Source organism: Falco rusticolus, chromosome 8, assembly GCF_015220075.1.
Source record: "Falco rusticolus isolate bFalRus1 chromosome 8, bFalRus1.pri, whole genome shotgun sequence".
Classification (NCBI taxonomy): Eukaryota; Metazoa; Chordata; class Aves; order Falconiformes; family Falconidae; genus Falco; species Falco rusticolus.
This window is the reverse complement of record NC_051194.1, coordinates 44844841-44859737: the sequence shown is the minus strand read 5'-3', so window position 1 is coordinate 44859737 and position 14897 is coordinate 44844841. Positions and strand designations below refer to the sequence as shown.

General features: G+C 38.0%; 2 protein-coding genes across 7 annotated transcripts in view; one reads left to right on the top strand and one right to left on the bottom strand.

Moving 5' to 3' along the window:
- Positions 1-10853, top strand: part of SLC25A12 (solute carrier family 25 member 12) — a 53441-nt gene extending 42588 nt beyond the window's left edge. For both annotated transcript variants that reach the window (XM_037398049.1, XM_037398050.1), the window contains exons 14-18: positions 3128-3268; positions 5242-5380; positions 7672-7830; positions 8025-8115; positions 8609-10853. In XM_037398049.1, coding sequence (XP_037253946.1) covers positions 3128-3268; positions 5242-5380; positions 7672-7830; positions 8025-8115; positions 8609-8798 — 720 coding nt within the window. In that variant the 3' untranslated portion in view covers positions 8799-10853. The remainder of the gene's footprint in view (positions 1-3127; positions 3269-5241; positions 5381-7671; positions 7831-8024; positions 8116-8608) is intronic.
- Positions 10854-11661: 808 nt separating this feature from the next.
- DYNC1I2 (dynein cytoplasmic 1 intermediate chain 2) overlaps positions 11662-14897 on the bottom strand; it is a 30290-nt gene continuing 27054 nt past the window's right edge. For all 5 annotated transcript variants that reach the window (XM_037398052.1, XM_037398055.1, XM_037398051.1 and 2 more), the window contains 3 exons: positions 14582-14722; positions 13442-13567; positions 11662-12731 (listed from right to left, as the gene is read on the bottom strand). In XM_037398052.1, the coding sequence (XP_037253949.1) occupies positions 12618-12731; positions 13442-13567; positions 14582-14722 (381 nt within the window). In that variant the 3' untranslated portion in view covers positions 11662-12617. The remainder of the gene's footprint in view (positions 12732-13441; positions 13568-14581; positions 14723-14897) is intronic.

The following is a 14897-nucleotide window of genomic DNA, read 5'->3' as shown; positions in this document are numbered from 1 at the left end:
GTTTTTTCATGGTGTATTTTTTTAAAAGTGAGTTTTCTTGTGTTACATGTTCTATGTTAAAGTCAATGCTTCTCTTATTTGTACTTGTGATATGTACAAGGACCCAACCCATTCAGGCAGCTCCCCGGAATTCAGTGCTCCTCCTCGTGTGAACTGGATCACTGCTGTGCAGGAAAGTTTGCTGAGCTGCAGGTTTAACGGTAGAAAAGGCAAGACTTGGATAGAAGCACGTATTGCTAATAGGGAGTATTTAACCGTGTATCTTGGCAGTCACAGCTCTTTTTGGGAAAGCTGCTGGTTGAGAAGTTTGTCAACACTGTAATTACTCAGTGTTTTAAGTGTTAATCAAAGAGCATTTCAAATGACTTTCTACTGATAATATAAGCATATGTTAGAGTTTTCCTTATATTTTATTTTGGTCAATATCCCCAATCATCAAGTCATATTTTAATAGTCATAATATATAATTCTGTATTAACCATATACAATTTGTAACATTGCATTTATAGTTAGTATTGCTGCTAATTTCTAAAAATGTGTTGTGTTCAGAGTCTTCTCTTTGCATTTCTATATCAGAAGAGGGATGTTGCTGATTTTAACAGAAAGGTAGGCAGTTGTGCACCTAAGAGAGGAGAATGTTAATTGCAGGAAGATTGAATTCAGGGTAGGAAATAGAAATGTTTTCAAATTGGCCTATTTGTGTTTCTATGGTGGGTGTTAGGCAAATAGAAAGAGTTATTTTGGCTGCTCTGTAGGATGTGCTAATTTATAACATAAAAAATAAATGGAATTTCACATATATAGGTAAACAAAGGATGCATATTTAATAGGCAGGTAGCTAGTAATTATCTAGGAGTGAATTTCTAGCTTAGCATCTAAATATAAAGTTATTTGAATTTTTTGTGTGGTACATTGTATTATTTAGTAAGAGCATTCTGCTTAATGTTTTATCTTCGAAAATTATTTTTAACAATGATGTAGGGAAATGATAAACATTTGAAATTGGTTTTCTGTTTAATGTAATATGAACAAAAAGACCGGTTATTGTTTAAAATAACAATTGCCAGATGTGAATTTTATAAATTTTATTTAGATTGGAACTTTGCCTAGCAGACAGCCATTCCGTTTTGCCCACATAGGTGTGTATGAACTGGGAAGGAAAAGGTGAGAAGTAGAGAGCCTGAAGGATGGCTTTGGACACAAGTGGTGTCAGGTATCTGAGTAAACACCGTGCAGCAAGTCCAAGGAACAGGGAGGATGGGATCTGTTTGGCTGGCCTGGTAGTTCTAGTGATCTTCCTGATGGCTGCAGTAAATGTCCACAAAAATGTAGGCTTTGATTTTCTTTCAGAGAGGTGAAGAAGTGAGGGAGTAAAACGAAGATTAGCAACCTAGACAGATTATTTGAGTGGGAAGTGTTAAAAGACAGTAACTACTACAGTGGAGATCATTAAAAGCAGGGGTTGATCTCCCACTGTTTGGGTCAAGGTGCTTTAGTAAAGCCATAACAATGATGATTTTAAATGTCATTATTGAGTGAAGTAATAAACAGAGCTTGCAATAAAAGGATGGCAGTGTGCTCAGTAAAGGTTCAGTGAGGTATCGGATGCCTGGTCAGTGAAGGTTTTGATGCTTCACACCCCGCCTCCCCCCCTCGTAGATACTACCCAAGTGCTTGGCCATGCTCAGTAAGAGCTGCTGAGATTCGCAATGCTCTTGTGCCTCAAGTCTAGAATAATTCAAGTTACCAACTTGTAAAGCATGCTTCAAGGCTAATCTCAAGTTCATTCTGCCTGCTGCTGGAGAGGGGAAGATTGTGCTATAGGCAGAAAGGATTAATGTTCATTAGTTCTGAGTCAATTAGCAGAGAACACCATGCGTGCTGACCAGGAGGTGCTGCAGCAGACTATTGATGTCACTTCACACACACACCACACACCCCACCCAGCATCACAAAGAGTGTTTATTTCCTGGGCGATTTAGAAGGCAAAAAAGCTTTAATTGCAGATGTTCTGCATCTGTTTCCTTTGCTAAAATGTGATGGGTTGGAGGAATAGATCAGGACTAAGAGCAGCTTTTAGATTGTGGAAGAAATGCCTTTAAAAGTTGGCTGTATTCAAGCGGTTATACCCTATAAATTTTAAGGAAGTGGTTTTAATTTTTAACTGAAAAAAGGTGGCATAGGAAGAGGGGAAAAAGAAAGCTTGGTAAAATTCAGCTGTTTTGTGATGAACCACATACTTCTCCAGAAGTGAACGGTGGTACCTACAGCAAACCAGGGAGAAACCTAAACATGTCTTTTAAGTAGATTTACATGCTCCTGAAACTGAACTGTCAGACTGAATCTTGCTCAAATCTGAAACTTACTTTGAAAGTCTTTGGTTAAAGTGCAGAATCTGAAGCAGCTCTGCAACACTGTGGCTCGGAGGTTTGCAAGACAGACCTTCAGCACTGCTAACAGGGTTCCCTGCATGTAAAATCTGTCGTGCTCAGCTCCGAGAAAGATACAACTCCTGTTTCTGTCTGGTATCATATCTTGAAATGTTACTCTTCCTATTTAAATTTTGTATTTTGTTTCCACTTAGGACAATTAAAGGCTGCCAAACAAAATTCCAAACGTCTTTTCTAATAATTTAAAATTACACCATTAAATGCAAATTCACCTTTTAAACAGCATCACCACTAAATGCAAATAATATGTCTACACATTGGCGATGCATTATTATTGAATAAACATAAGGTATTCTTTATATGTGTTTGGTGCTCTAGGAGCACAAGTCTAATGATTATTTTAGTTTAGTATTTCGTGTAATATCTGATAGACTTTTAAACACAGCCATTACTTCTAGAAAGTGATCAAGGAGGAAAGCGGAGACAAACTGAATTAATCCACCTCTGTGGACTATAAACATATACATGTAAAATTTTTTTTTGTACAAACCTATGATTTTTGATTCGAGGCTTTTAACTTCCAAACAGGTCCTTTATTAAAACTCTTATCATATATTTTTACATGAGAATATCAACCAATGCAGTGAGAAGTGAAGGCACTCAGCACCTTGCAGTTGCCAATCTGTCACCACATGCTCTAGTAATGCAATGTACTTTCTTTTTCTTTGGGTTTGCAGGCAGGAGCTTCCCAGGTCATCTTCACTAATCCTCTGGAAATTGTTAAGATTCGGTTGCAGGTGGCAGGAGAAATTACTACAGGACCCAGAGTCAGTGCCCTCTCTGTTATAAAAGATTTAGGCCTTCTTGGTCTTTATAAGGTATGTATTTCTGCTTTGAGTGGCTTCATCATTTTATGTTTTATGCTGAAGTTTTACATTGCTGAAACAAAAACTGTTAAAAACAAAGATACCTCTTGAATTTAAAACCAATCTCTTCCTGCAGGGCAGCCCCACAGTGGAAAACAGAAGAAAACCCACTTCTATATTAATGGCAGTGGGATACAAAAAATACTCCCCCATTCTATCCTTCGGGCTTTTATGCCAAGCTACAGGGAGTCCTGTATTGCAGACCTGCTGGCTTCTGGCACTGATCATTTCGTTTGGTGGGGTTTTGTGAAAAGTTTCTTTAGTTTTCCCTCTGTGTTTTCCTTATGTTTATTTTGAATCTCTGTTATCTCTATTGTTATCTTTTGCAGCAGGGTATTCTCTTTGTCTTAATAATTTGATGGCAGTGAAACAGTAGGGGAGTTTAGTGGGATTCAGATTTTTAAGAAGTTAAGTGGTGGGATTTGTCAATAACAAATTCCACTAAAAAAAGCCCGTACTGTACCGTACCTCAGCAGAATGCCAGTCAACAGATTCCTTCCCTGCAGGAATACTTACTACCATCATTACAGATCAGATGTAATGGAGCAGAAGCTATTAGTTTTCTTAAACAAGGAAGAGTATTTCTTCCTCTATCTGCTGCCAGTGCAAGGGGTGATACGTAAGTTCAGCAGTTATATTAGCTGTGCACTTACAAAACATGGGCTTATGTGATTTGTCCATAGACCTGCAATAACACTATAAAAACGTGCAAATTTACTTCTAGAGCTGAAGCTTGTGTTTTGAATTCAGTTCATGACCATTACATTTCCTAAAGATTGCAGGTGTTTAGGTACATGGGACAAAATTACACTTCTGTTTGCAGCAATTAAACAATTGAGCTTACTAAAAATTCTGCCGTTCTTTAGAATTACATTATCATTTGTCAATAACTGTAATAACTCATTTTAGGGCATAAAGTATCTGTGTAGAAATATTGAAAGAACGAGTTTCTCTTTATCAGGTCTTCTGCTTAAGCCATGTAGAGTTCGTACAATGTGCTGTCTGTTAATAAAAGTGCTGGGCCACTGCCCCCAGGTGGGTCCACTGTGTGGAGGCTGCTGGCTTGGTGTACACCAGCTGGGTGTTTAGGCAGGGAGTGGTGGTTTTGTAATATGCATGCTTTCACGGTCTGCAAATGCGATTTTTTTTTAACATATAAGGGCTTGTTTGAGCTTTGTACAGGAGTTGTTTTAGTTGTAACAGACTGATGACTGAAGTTACTGAAAGAAGAATATTAGGTATATTTTATTAGGAGTATTCCACTGTGTTTACAGCATGGAAGGTTCTGTTAAGGAACTCTTTAAGCCAGTTTGTGGCCAGGAGCTACTCCTTGCAGTATTGTCATAGGCTGCTAGCTTTGTCTCCCTGCATCTTCCCCTTACTAAACGGCTCCCATTTCGTGGTAGTTTCCCTCTTTTTGTTGATCTTCCAGTGCAGCTTCTGCAGTCAACCAGGTGACGACCAGTGGAGATCAGTATGAGGTCTTACAGCCCTCACTGATATTTTAGTAGTGCTTTTGTGTTTGGTAGAAAAAATGGCATGCAAGGACTTGCCTTGCTGCTTCCGTGGTTGTGGGTTGTTGTCAGCAAGACGTAAGGACAGAGCTTTGTCACTTTCTTCATCACATTGGGACACATCGAACATAAAAGGTGTTTATCCTAGGTACCGATGGCAGGATTGGTACCATGTATTGCTTACCAGAATTAGACATGAACCTTGAATCTTCCTTCTTCTAGAAACTTACATGTGGTTCATTGTTTTTTCAAGTTCAACCCTACATCTTCTGTTTCCTAAGACATTTTTCGTGTTCTTTACCTGGTAGATCAAAACAATTGGTACCTCCTGGGCGCAGGCTGCTTACTGGGTATCAATTTTAACCTTACTTGCAAAATTTATTTGTATTATGTCTGTTTTCTGTGTGACAGGGTGCCAAAGCATGTTTCCTCAGAGACATTCCCTTTTCTGCAATCTACTTTCCTGTTTATGCTCATAGTAAACTGATGCTTGCTGATGAAAATGGCCACGTGGGAGGGCTTAATCTCCTTACAGCTGGAGCCATTGCAGGTAATTCTGCAGACTGTTTTCTAGAAGTAATTTTTTTTCCTTTTAGTAATATTTAATATTCATTCAGTAGCCCCATATAATGGAAGGGTACTGTACCATTGTATCTGATTTAATCTAAATTTGATCACTGTTATCCTTAGTGGGAGGCGATGTAATTTTGATGAGAGCTAATTACATTTGCATAATGTGGATAAACAGCGTAATGCAGCTCAGCAACTTGTAGTCAAATTTGATCTGTCTGTCTCAATGGGGTTTTACTTGTTACTGTGCTCTCGGAGTTGAAGGCTAATTTGAATCTTTGATGAACATAAAATGAGGGATCATAAGAGCTAAGAAGAAAATGACTTACCTAGTTTAGGATTCCTGAATAACTGAGAAGAAACTTTGTTTAAATGTAGTTGCTAAAAATAGGGCATTAGTTTGTAAAGAAGCTGAAGTTAAGAGTATCACACTCTGAAATTTGAAGTATTTTAAGGCTTCTCAAAAACGTCTAGTATAAAGAAAATATGCTGCTGTGATAAAAAGTTGGTTGTACTAAATGGCAAGTGAATACTAGATGTAGGAACTCTAGTGGTGGATATTTAAAAATGTGGATACAGATAGGCAGATTCTGTGCTGCCAAGGATTAGATCACTAAGATGAAAACCAGGTACCTGTAGCCTCTCAGTTGTGAACGATTCAGTGATGGCATCTGTGCAGTTTAGAAACATCATTGGGCCGAACAGAACTTTTGTTACTTGTTACAGTCATAAGGAATCACCGTAGACGCATCAGTCACGAGCCGTCTGTGTGTCAGTCTCCCACACTGGACTTTATGATACAGAGTTTGGCCGCACCGGCTCTTTGCCATTTTGGTCTCTTCCTTGTGCCAGAGGGCAGGGAGAGACCAGCTAGGAAACTAGGAACAGATACATAGCCCTGTTTATTCTCAAGTAATGCAGAGCTGACAGAAATGGAAAATTATTTAGCTTACTGTACTCATAGAAGCACATATAAATATTTTTATTTAACTTGTATAAAGACTTTTTAGATTGCAAGCTTCACGGCTTCTCTTTGATTAGTGTTCCTGGGTCACTCAGGACAAGCGATGAACCCTATTAAAAACATACATCAATCTGGTAGGCCTAGTTTTATACTGTGTATTGGAATCTGCCTTTCAGAATTGCATATTTCAAATTCTTGATTGCTTGATCTATTCCTGCTAAGCATGTGCAGCAGCAGAGAATACAGTCTGAATGTATCTGCAGGAACGTAAAGGAAAATCTGCATATGGTTGCTATTAGTGTATGCTTGTAGGCTGAACTATGGTGCTTCTGTTTTCCATTGAAACCTCCTGAACTGATCAGCGACACGTTAAGAGTTTACGATCTTTTCACACGTATGCAAATCAGTGACTTGTTAATTTTTTAATTATTAACCAGTTGTAAAAGTTAAGCAGAAGTCAAAATCAATTTCAAAATTTTAAGTCAGATTTAAGATGGCTCCTCTTTTTTTAAGAGGATGAAATTTTTACAGTATTCAGAAGTATTCAGAAATATCTCAGATAACACAGTTATATACTGTGGAGTACATTTCTGAAAACTTTCTCCTTTCCTTTGACTAGATGCCTGAGTGTGTGCCTTGAAAGTGGAGATTTGTTCTTCCATCACTGTTGGCTAGTATCACGCTGTTGGTACTAAGCAGGCTTGTAAAACACCTTCACTGTCCTTCAATAGGCAACCCATAAAAAGACTGAGTAAGCAGCATCTGCTCTCCTACAGAACAGTCCAAACAGCAGCGCAGACATATTTCTGTCAAATAGGTGTTTTAAGCAGTAGTTTTCTTATTAACACCTTTAACAAATGGATACGTAGGATTCATGTTCCCAAATCAATCATCTATATATGCAATTTACAAAATACGTTGTAAAATATTAACAAATACGGTAAGGTTGCACCATTAAATTTTGTCATGGAGATCTTACTGCAAATGTAGCATATGTGTGAATTCAAAAATGCCTCCTTTATCTTTTTGAAACTACTGTTAATGACAGACCACTAGAAAATGTTGACAGAATTGCTGTTGATAGTTCATTATTATTTTCCTTACTATTGTTTAAATGTAGAAGAAATTCAACACTATTATACCAAGCACAACGGTTTTTATTAGCGTGAAGCGTTAAGAACTTGCAATTTTAGTAGTGTCTAATCCTGGCAAAAAGTATTAAAGTTTGAAGTTGTATTTTTCAGTTAGAAGTGCTTCATCTTTTACAAGATTCTTTGTGCAAATTAAATGTGGTTTTCTTCTAAAAGGTGTGCCTGCTGCTTCTTTGGTAACCCCTGCTGATGTCATCAAGACAAGACTGCAAGTGGCAGCTCGCGCTGGTCAGACAACATACAGTGGAGTTATCGACTGCTTTAGAAAGATTCTAAGGGAAGAAGGCCCTTCAGCTTTTTGGAAGGGAGCTGGAGGTGAGAAATCTGCTCTGAATATTAAGGCTGACCCCAAATCTGCAAATTTAGCACTTGCTTTGTTAAAGACTGACATTAGAGCAGTATTTACCAGATCTGATTCTGAAAAACATAACCTCTTGTTAAAAATGTTTAGCTTCTCTCCCGAGACACTCTTTTCTTTGTTTGACGCTACAATTTGTAATATTTAACAGCTCGTGTGTTCAGATCTTCACCCCAGTTTGGTGTTACTTTGGTCACTTATGAACTTCTGCAGAGATGGCTTTATGTCGATTTTGGAGGCCTGTAAGTCATATTTTCCTTTTAGCTTGTACCAAAAGAATTTTTTTTCAGACATGGGACCACTTAAACTCAGTGACTTTGAGCACCTGTACTTCAAATGGCAGTATGCAAACAAATCCTCCCGTCCTTATATAATTGAGGGAAACTTGCATGCTACTTCCAAACAGATGAGGAGATAAAAAGCCATTTTTTATTCAATACACTAATTTGTATTTCCACTGTAGCAAGATATTTTGCCCATTTTCCCCTTGTCACTGGAAGTCAGAAGAATTTACAGAGCTATCAGTAAAAATGTAACTTCAGTTATGGCCTTGATTTCCCATTAAATAGTGGCCTGAATTCTACTTGACCATAGAAATGAATGAACGAAGGTCAACTTTAACTGCCTTCTGTACTCAAACAAAAGCCTTATAGCATTTACTCTAGATTTTGTAAAGTTATTCAGGCTTAAGAAAAAACTTTAAAGCTTTTTTCTTTTTCCTCTTTCTTCAAACAGTAAAACTCCTGGATCAGAACCCTCCCCAAAAACTCGAATTACAGATCTTCCTCCTGCTAACCCTGAGCACATAGGTGGATACAGACTTGCTACAGCTACGTTTGCCGGTATAGAAAATAAATTTGGTTTATATCTTCCAAAGTTTCGATCTCCTGGCGTCGCCGCAGCTCAACCAAAAAGTAGCAGCTGAATCCTGAAAAAATGTTTCAACCTAACAAAGTGATGCAGTGGAAAAATTTCCCAAGAGTAGTACTGTATTTTTTCCAGTCAGCTGCATGTTGTTCTAGCTGAACTGAGCTTGCAAATCTAATTACTCCTTTCTAATATTTATACATACTGCATTTGTTTATTTGCACACAAGGAACTGATTGAAGCTGTGGTTCTATGCCTTGTTTTAACCAGTGGCATGAATCTGTAGCCTAGACTTTGCCTTGCACAGCTTGCATTTAATGTTACTGTACATATTGTACATCTTTGTACAGAGACATCATGGCATCTATACACATACATTTATATAATGGGTATTGCAGTTCAAAATAGTTTGAAATGTACAGAATGTTTTGAAGTTGTTTTGTTAACAATTGTGACAATAAAATATTTAAACACACTTCAAATCAGTTCACTAGTTTGTGTTTACAGAAAAGTGGTCCAGTGTGAGGTTTTTTCCTCCACAGATCACAAATCACAGATTAAAATGTAGAAGAATGAATGTACAGTGCCCAGCCGCTGCAGGCGTGCGTTTCACTGCTACTTACAGCAAAGGTATTAAAAGGCAATGTAAGTGCAAGAACACGGTGGTGAGATGAGCACATGCAGTATTTTATTTTGCAGTACTACTCTGTAACAAGAAATTCCTTGAAATACATGGTAATACGAAATGTGTAATAGATCTTACCTCTATGGTAGCATATTGAAAACACAGCGAGATATTTGCCAGTTATTAACAGGCTCAAGAATTTTTACAGGATTTATTACTCGGTGCTTTTTTCCAGAATTGAAAGCTTTTAATATAAAAAAATAAATAACATTGAAGGCATTCTCTTTATTTCTAGATTGCTTCACTGCTGAAAGATTAGGTTATTCTGGAAAAAAAGACTTATTTTTGTATGCAAAACTGGTCATTTACATTTCCGGTTGAGCGGAATGCCAAGTAGAAGGACAGGAGCAAGGGAACCCTTGAACTGTTTCTGGCTTAATGTCTGCCAAAACTTTATCTGGTGGAATTTTTAAATGCAAAATATGTGAGAGGGAACAGGGGACTCCGGATTTCTACAGACCTAGAGGAAAAGCAGTTACACTACCCATATAGCCTGAGGAGAGGTGGGTGAGTTTCCAGCCTTACTGAAGTACAACAACCTCCCATCTTCGAGGTTCAACATCCTGACACTGCATCCCCACGGTATAAACTGACCTGAAGCTCTGTTATTTTCTTGCTCAGGTGACAGCAGGCCAATATGAAGAGTTTTAGTCAGCTGATGAAGAAATAGCTTCTTAAAAACTGAAGACTACAAACACAGACAAGCCCTCCTTCAGTTCTAGCCTCTAAGCAAGATGTAGAATCTTTTAGTCGTCAATATTATTCAATGAGCTAGAGGTTACAATACATTGAACTTGGGAGTTTGACCACAGTTTTGCAACATGCGTATATAAAACCCCATTAGAAGGCTTCCTGGCTTTATAAAGAATCACCTGTTCTGTGCAGTTTATTCTAGAGACAAGCTTCCCAGGAACTCTTCCCCCATATCCATGCATTTTTTGTTCTGTGCTTTTCTAAATAGATACAAAAATGGTAGGTACCCACTGGCATTTCATCTTAGTCACAGCTTGTTGACTGACTTGATCAAGGCCTTAGGAGACTTTACAACACAAGACAGCATTTGTATTTCTTACAGCTCCAAAACTGGACAGTGTACCTCCCAGGAGGATCATTTACAGTATCTAGCATCACTGTTGGTCTCTTACGTTGCAGGTGGAGGTTTTACAACATTTTTAACCTGTACTCAACTGTTTTGTGAGGGAGGAACACAAGCAGGAATGAATATAGAACAGTACTGAAATCTAATAATAGAAGATTATTAGAAGGCTGAAATTATGTAAAACTAGTGCCATATGACCTATATGTTTATGCCACAATCCACTGAAAGAAAGCCTTATCCACTGAATTTCTCAAAGTGTAAGTCTGAAGGAAATGTATTACTAAATGAGAAGTAACAGTCTCAGTAAAAAAAAAAAAAAAGACAAAACCCACAACTCCGAAACACCCCCCAAGAAACCAGTAAGACAATAGAACATTCTGCTCGTTAAGAGTTCTTGTGCCTAAAGGGTAAAAATCATTACACGGTGTGCCTGTTCTTTCTATAGTTCACATTTCTCAACTGAATAGATAGCTGCTGTTATAAGGTTGAGGAAAATATACAAGGTAAGTGTCAAACTGAACAGCATGACTTTGCATTGAAAAGAGGGGCGACTTTTGACAAGCCAACAGCAATGAAAGCCTAAATACATTTCACTTTCAAACCCACTGAAAGAAGAGAACCTCCTGAAGACAGAGCTGCTGTTACTGCTGCCTTTGTCTCTGTGAGCTGCTTGTAACAGAACTGAGATGAGACACACGCAAAAAAAAGCCACCCAAACACAAAACCCCACACTTAAAGCACAAACAATGCAGAAGCACTAAGAATACTTCTGGACATAAAGCCGGTTAAGAAATGTAAAGCTATTTCCTACTTTTAAGCATACAAAATAGCTCTTCTGGCAAAATGATAAGCTTGTAGCAGATTAATACCAGAAACAAACCTATAGTCCTGACTTAAAGGCATCAATACTGTTTTAGTGCCTGATTAGTACAAGTCAGAATATTTACTAAAAATAAAACAGCAAACAAAACCCATCCCCTCCACCCCCCCACCCCCCACCCCCCCCCCGTCTTGATGGGAAACTTTATAAGGTATTAAGGTGTACTCCAGAAATTAAACCTTTAACAGAAATTAACCACTAATCAACTGTTCTGTTTCAAGCCATTGAGAGATTTTGTTTCAATAACAGAAAAAAAGTTAAAACGCAATGAAAGCTCTTTCTTTAATACAGAAAATTAGTAGCAAGTCTATAGTTAAATTTCTATAGCATGACAGTTTGCGTTCTGTTAAGTCAGAGTCTACTTCCTCATCCGCTGGAAAAGAAAAATTTGACAACAGTAGCCTTTCTCCTTTTGGTGGATTGCCATGGTAGGAGGTGGAGGTTGGGGGTAGAAAACAACTCTGTGATGTGTGTAATAAAATGAAAGCAGCTGCTCCCAGGAACTTTCTACTCTTAAAACTACTGAAGTGATACAGATTAGGGGTCAGGGCAGCTGACAAGTGCTCATGTAATATTTATTTATGAATCTGTCTCACCTTTTAATGCACCAATTCAAACAAAAGAACTTGGTATTAAATATGTATTTCATTAATTCAGGTCCAATTATCAAATAAGTTTGTAACTACAGACAAATTTTTATTCACATATGTAACCCACTACCAGAGTCTGAGGCTTATCTATATATAAACAATGAAACTTACTTGGAACATATGCATGCATATCCATGGGTAATTTGAAGAGTTCAAATTAAAGAATGCTTCAGACATTTACTACCTAACAAAGGTAAGTCTATGTAATATAGAAAGTTTAGAAACAGAACTTGTACTTTTCAGAAATAGATACTGTTACAAAGTGGAAATTTCAGAAGCCCAACAGCAAATTTACACCAGGTTAGTGTTTCAGCAAAAGAAGTTTCTTGCAAAGTCAAAGTTAACTGTATTAAAAGTTACACAAATCCAAGAATGTGCTTGTAATTTATATATAAAAAGTGACAACGCAAGATCTGAGTTTCAGTAATCTTAAGTTTTTAAAGTCCATAGTTGAATCCATATATTGCCCCCTTAAGCTATTATTTGAACTGACACATGCTTACACTTTTAAGATTTGCATCAAATCATTCAGAAGTCTACTACTGCTGCCTGTCTTCAAAGATCTACGCTGGTATGCGGGTTGCAGCTTCCTCTTCTGCGTCAGCTCTGTTAGCATTTATTTCTGCCAGTGTTCGACCAAATCGAGTCCACTCATCACTGCGAGGAACGGCAATTTGCTGTTGACAAAGAGAACGTTATTCAAGCCTACTGATAAATAAAACCTGAGCTCATACTGAGCAGCACAGTGCTTAAGAAATGTTCAGAAGAGGTTCCAATAAAAAAGCTTACCTTTATTTAGTGTAACTTAAAATACATCGGAACATAATCAAAAGATTAACTAATAAAAGAAGCAGAATTTCAGAATCCTCTATTTAAGTATGTAATGGTACTATGACAAGCTCACATGATACATCGCCATCCAAGAGACTGCCTCCAAAAGGCAATACTAACGCCTTCATCCAATCAGTTAGTTACACACTACTGCAGTATACATACCTGCAATAGCAACAGCTTCCCTGGAGAAACAACATCAAGAACTGCCTCACTGCAAAATCTTGTGTTCGGTACCTGACAAGCTATGGCCAGATTCACATGTGCCACAGAGAAAAGAACACAAAAGTCTCTACAAACAAAACAATTGATTCTTTCACCTTATTTCACCAGCCTTCCGATAATGTTTTTACTTTTTGACTGGTTGCCAGATAACATGCTAAAAAGTTACGATAGAATACTTGAAATAAACACAAAAAGGAAACAAATTTGGAAGTAAAAATTAAACCTTGTTCCTCTAATCACCAGGAAAAAAGGTTAAAGCAGGTTGCTAAATAAAAGTCAAAGAAACTCAAGTGTTTTGTAATGTACTTTGCATAATACACGGTATACATACCTCTCCCACGTCATATATAACTATTTGTCCCTCCGAGTCACCTACAGCAATCTCTCTCCCAGAATGCGTCCATCTCACACGGTTCAGAGCAGGATTGCCCTCCACAGTAATGCTTGCAGTTGGCACCTATATCCATTTAAAACACATCGGTAAAAACACATGAGGATTCCATAAGCTATAAATTACATAACACACCTAGTTCCTTAGTGTTGTATCAAAAATGCCCAACATTTCAACTGATGCAGCGTACGTAGATCTCAAAAGATTCTTCAGTGGCCTTAAGCTATCACCAGACAGGACCAAAACAACACATCTTCTGTCCCTTGGCCAAAGGACAGACATTCTCTTATCAAAAAGCACATCATGAGACAGGAGGCATAAACAGGCATTCAGTCAGACAGCAAGGAGGAGCACTGGGATCTCAAAAACTATTATGACAGAAGGCAGGGATGAATTCAGCTGCTTTGCCAGGTCAAACCCTGCCCAAAGGCTAGAACCAGGTAATTCCAACTTCAAGCCATAGGCTGGCATATGGTCCTACAGAACTGCTCTTCTACATGCAGTTTTAAGAAGGTGAAATTTTTCAAGTACTGAGTATTTGTCAGGTTCTTCCTCTCACCTACCTCCAACAAGTCTGAGTCTCAGAGACTTGTACTATAATTAAAAGTTTATAACTCACACCAGAAAACCCAAACATTCAATTCTTGAAGTCTAGAAACAAATCACAATTTCACTGCAGTACTGCTACAGCAATAGTAATATGGCAACAGGAACGACAACAGGAATGTGGTGTGTGGGTAATGGGTTTGTTCACACTGTTACGCTGCCAAGGCCGTATTGGGAGAGGTCTATAATCACTTCCACAACACGGATCAGTGCGACACCAACAGATATTCTGCACTCTTGTTACAGGTAAAACACTTTAATTACCACTGCTATTCATTATGAGGAGTCATCCGAGTTACAGCCCCATAATGAAAGAACTCTATCTGTTACACAGAAACTACTGGAACTACAGAATACTTAACAACAACATAAAACCAAACCAAAATGCTATGGTAAACTCCTGACATTACCCCCGCCTCCCATGTTTATGAACAGTTTTCCAGCTACATTTGCCCATTAACCTGACTGCCTCACCTCAGTATCACTGTTGAGATTCCACAGGTCAAGCCTTCCCATCCCATCCACACAGGCAAACAAGGCTGGGTGAGTTGGAGACCACATCACATCATAAACATAATCTGCGTTGTCTTCAAAGGAGTAGAGAGGTTTGTTATTCTGAAAAAAGCAAATATAACAATGCAATACCCAAACTCTGCGCTTCAAAACCATAAAGCTAATGGGTAAAGCAAAATACAGAACTTGAACAGCATTATCAGCAATAACTACAAGGAGATTCACATTTTGACTTGCTTTAAAAAAAGGCTCTGCAAAAAGCTGCCACAATTGTTGT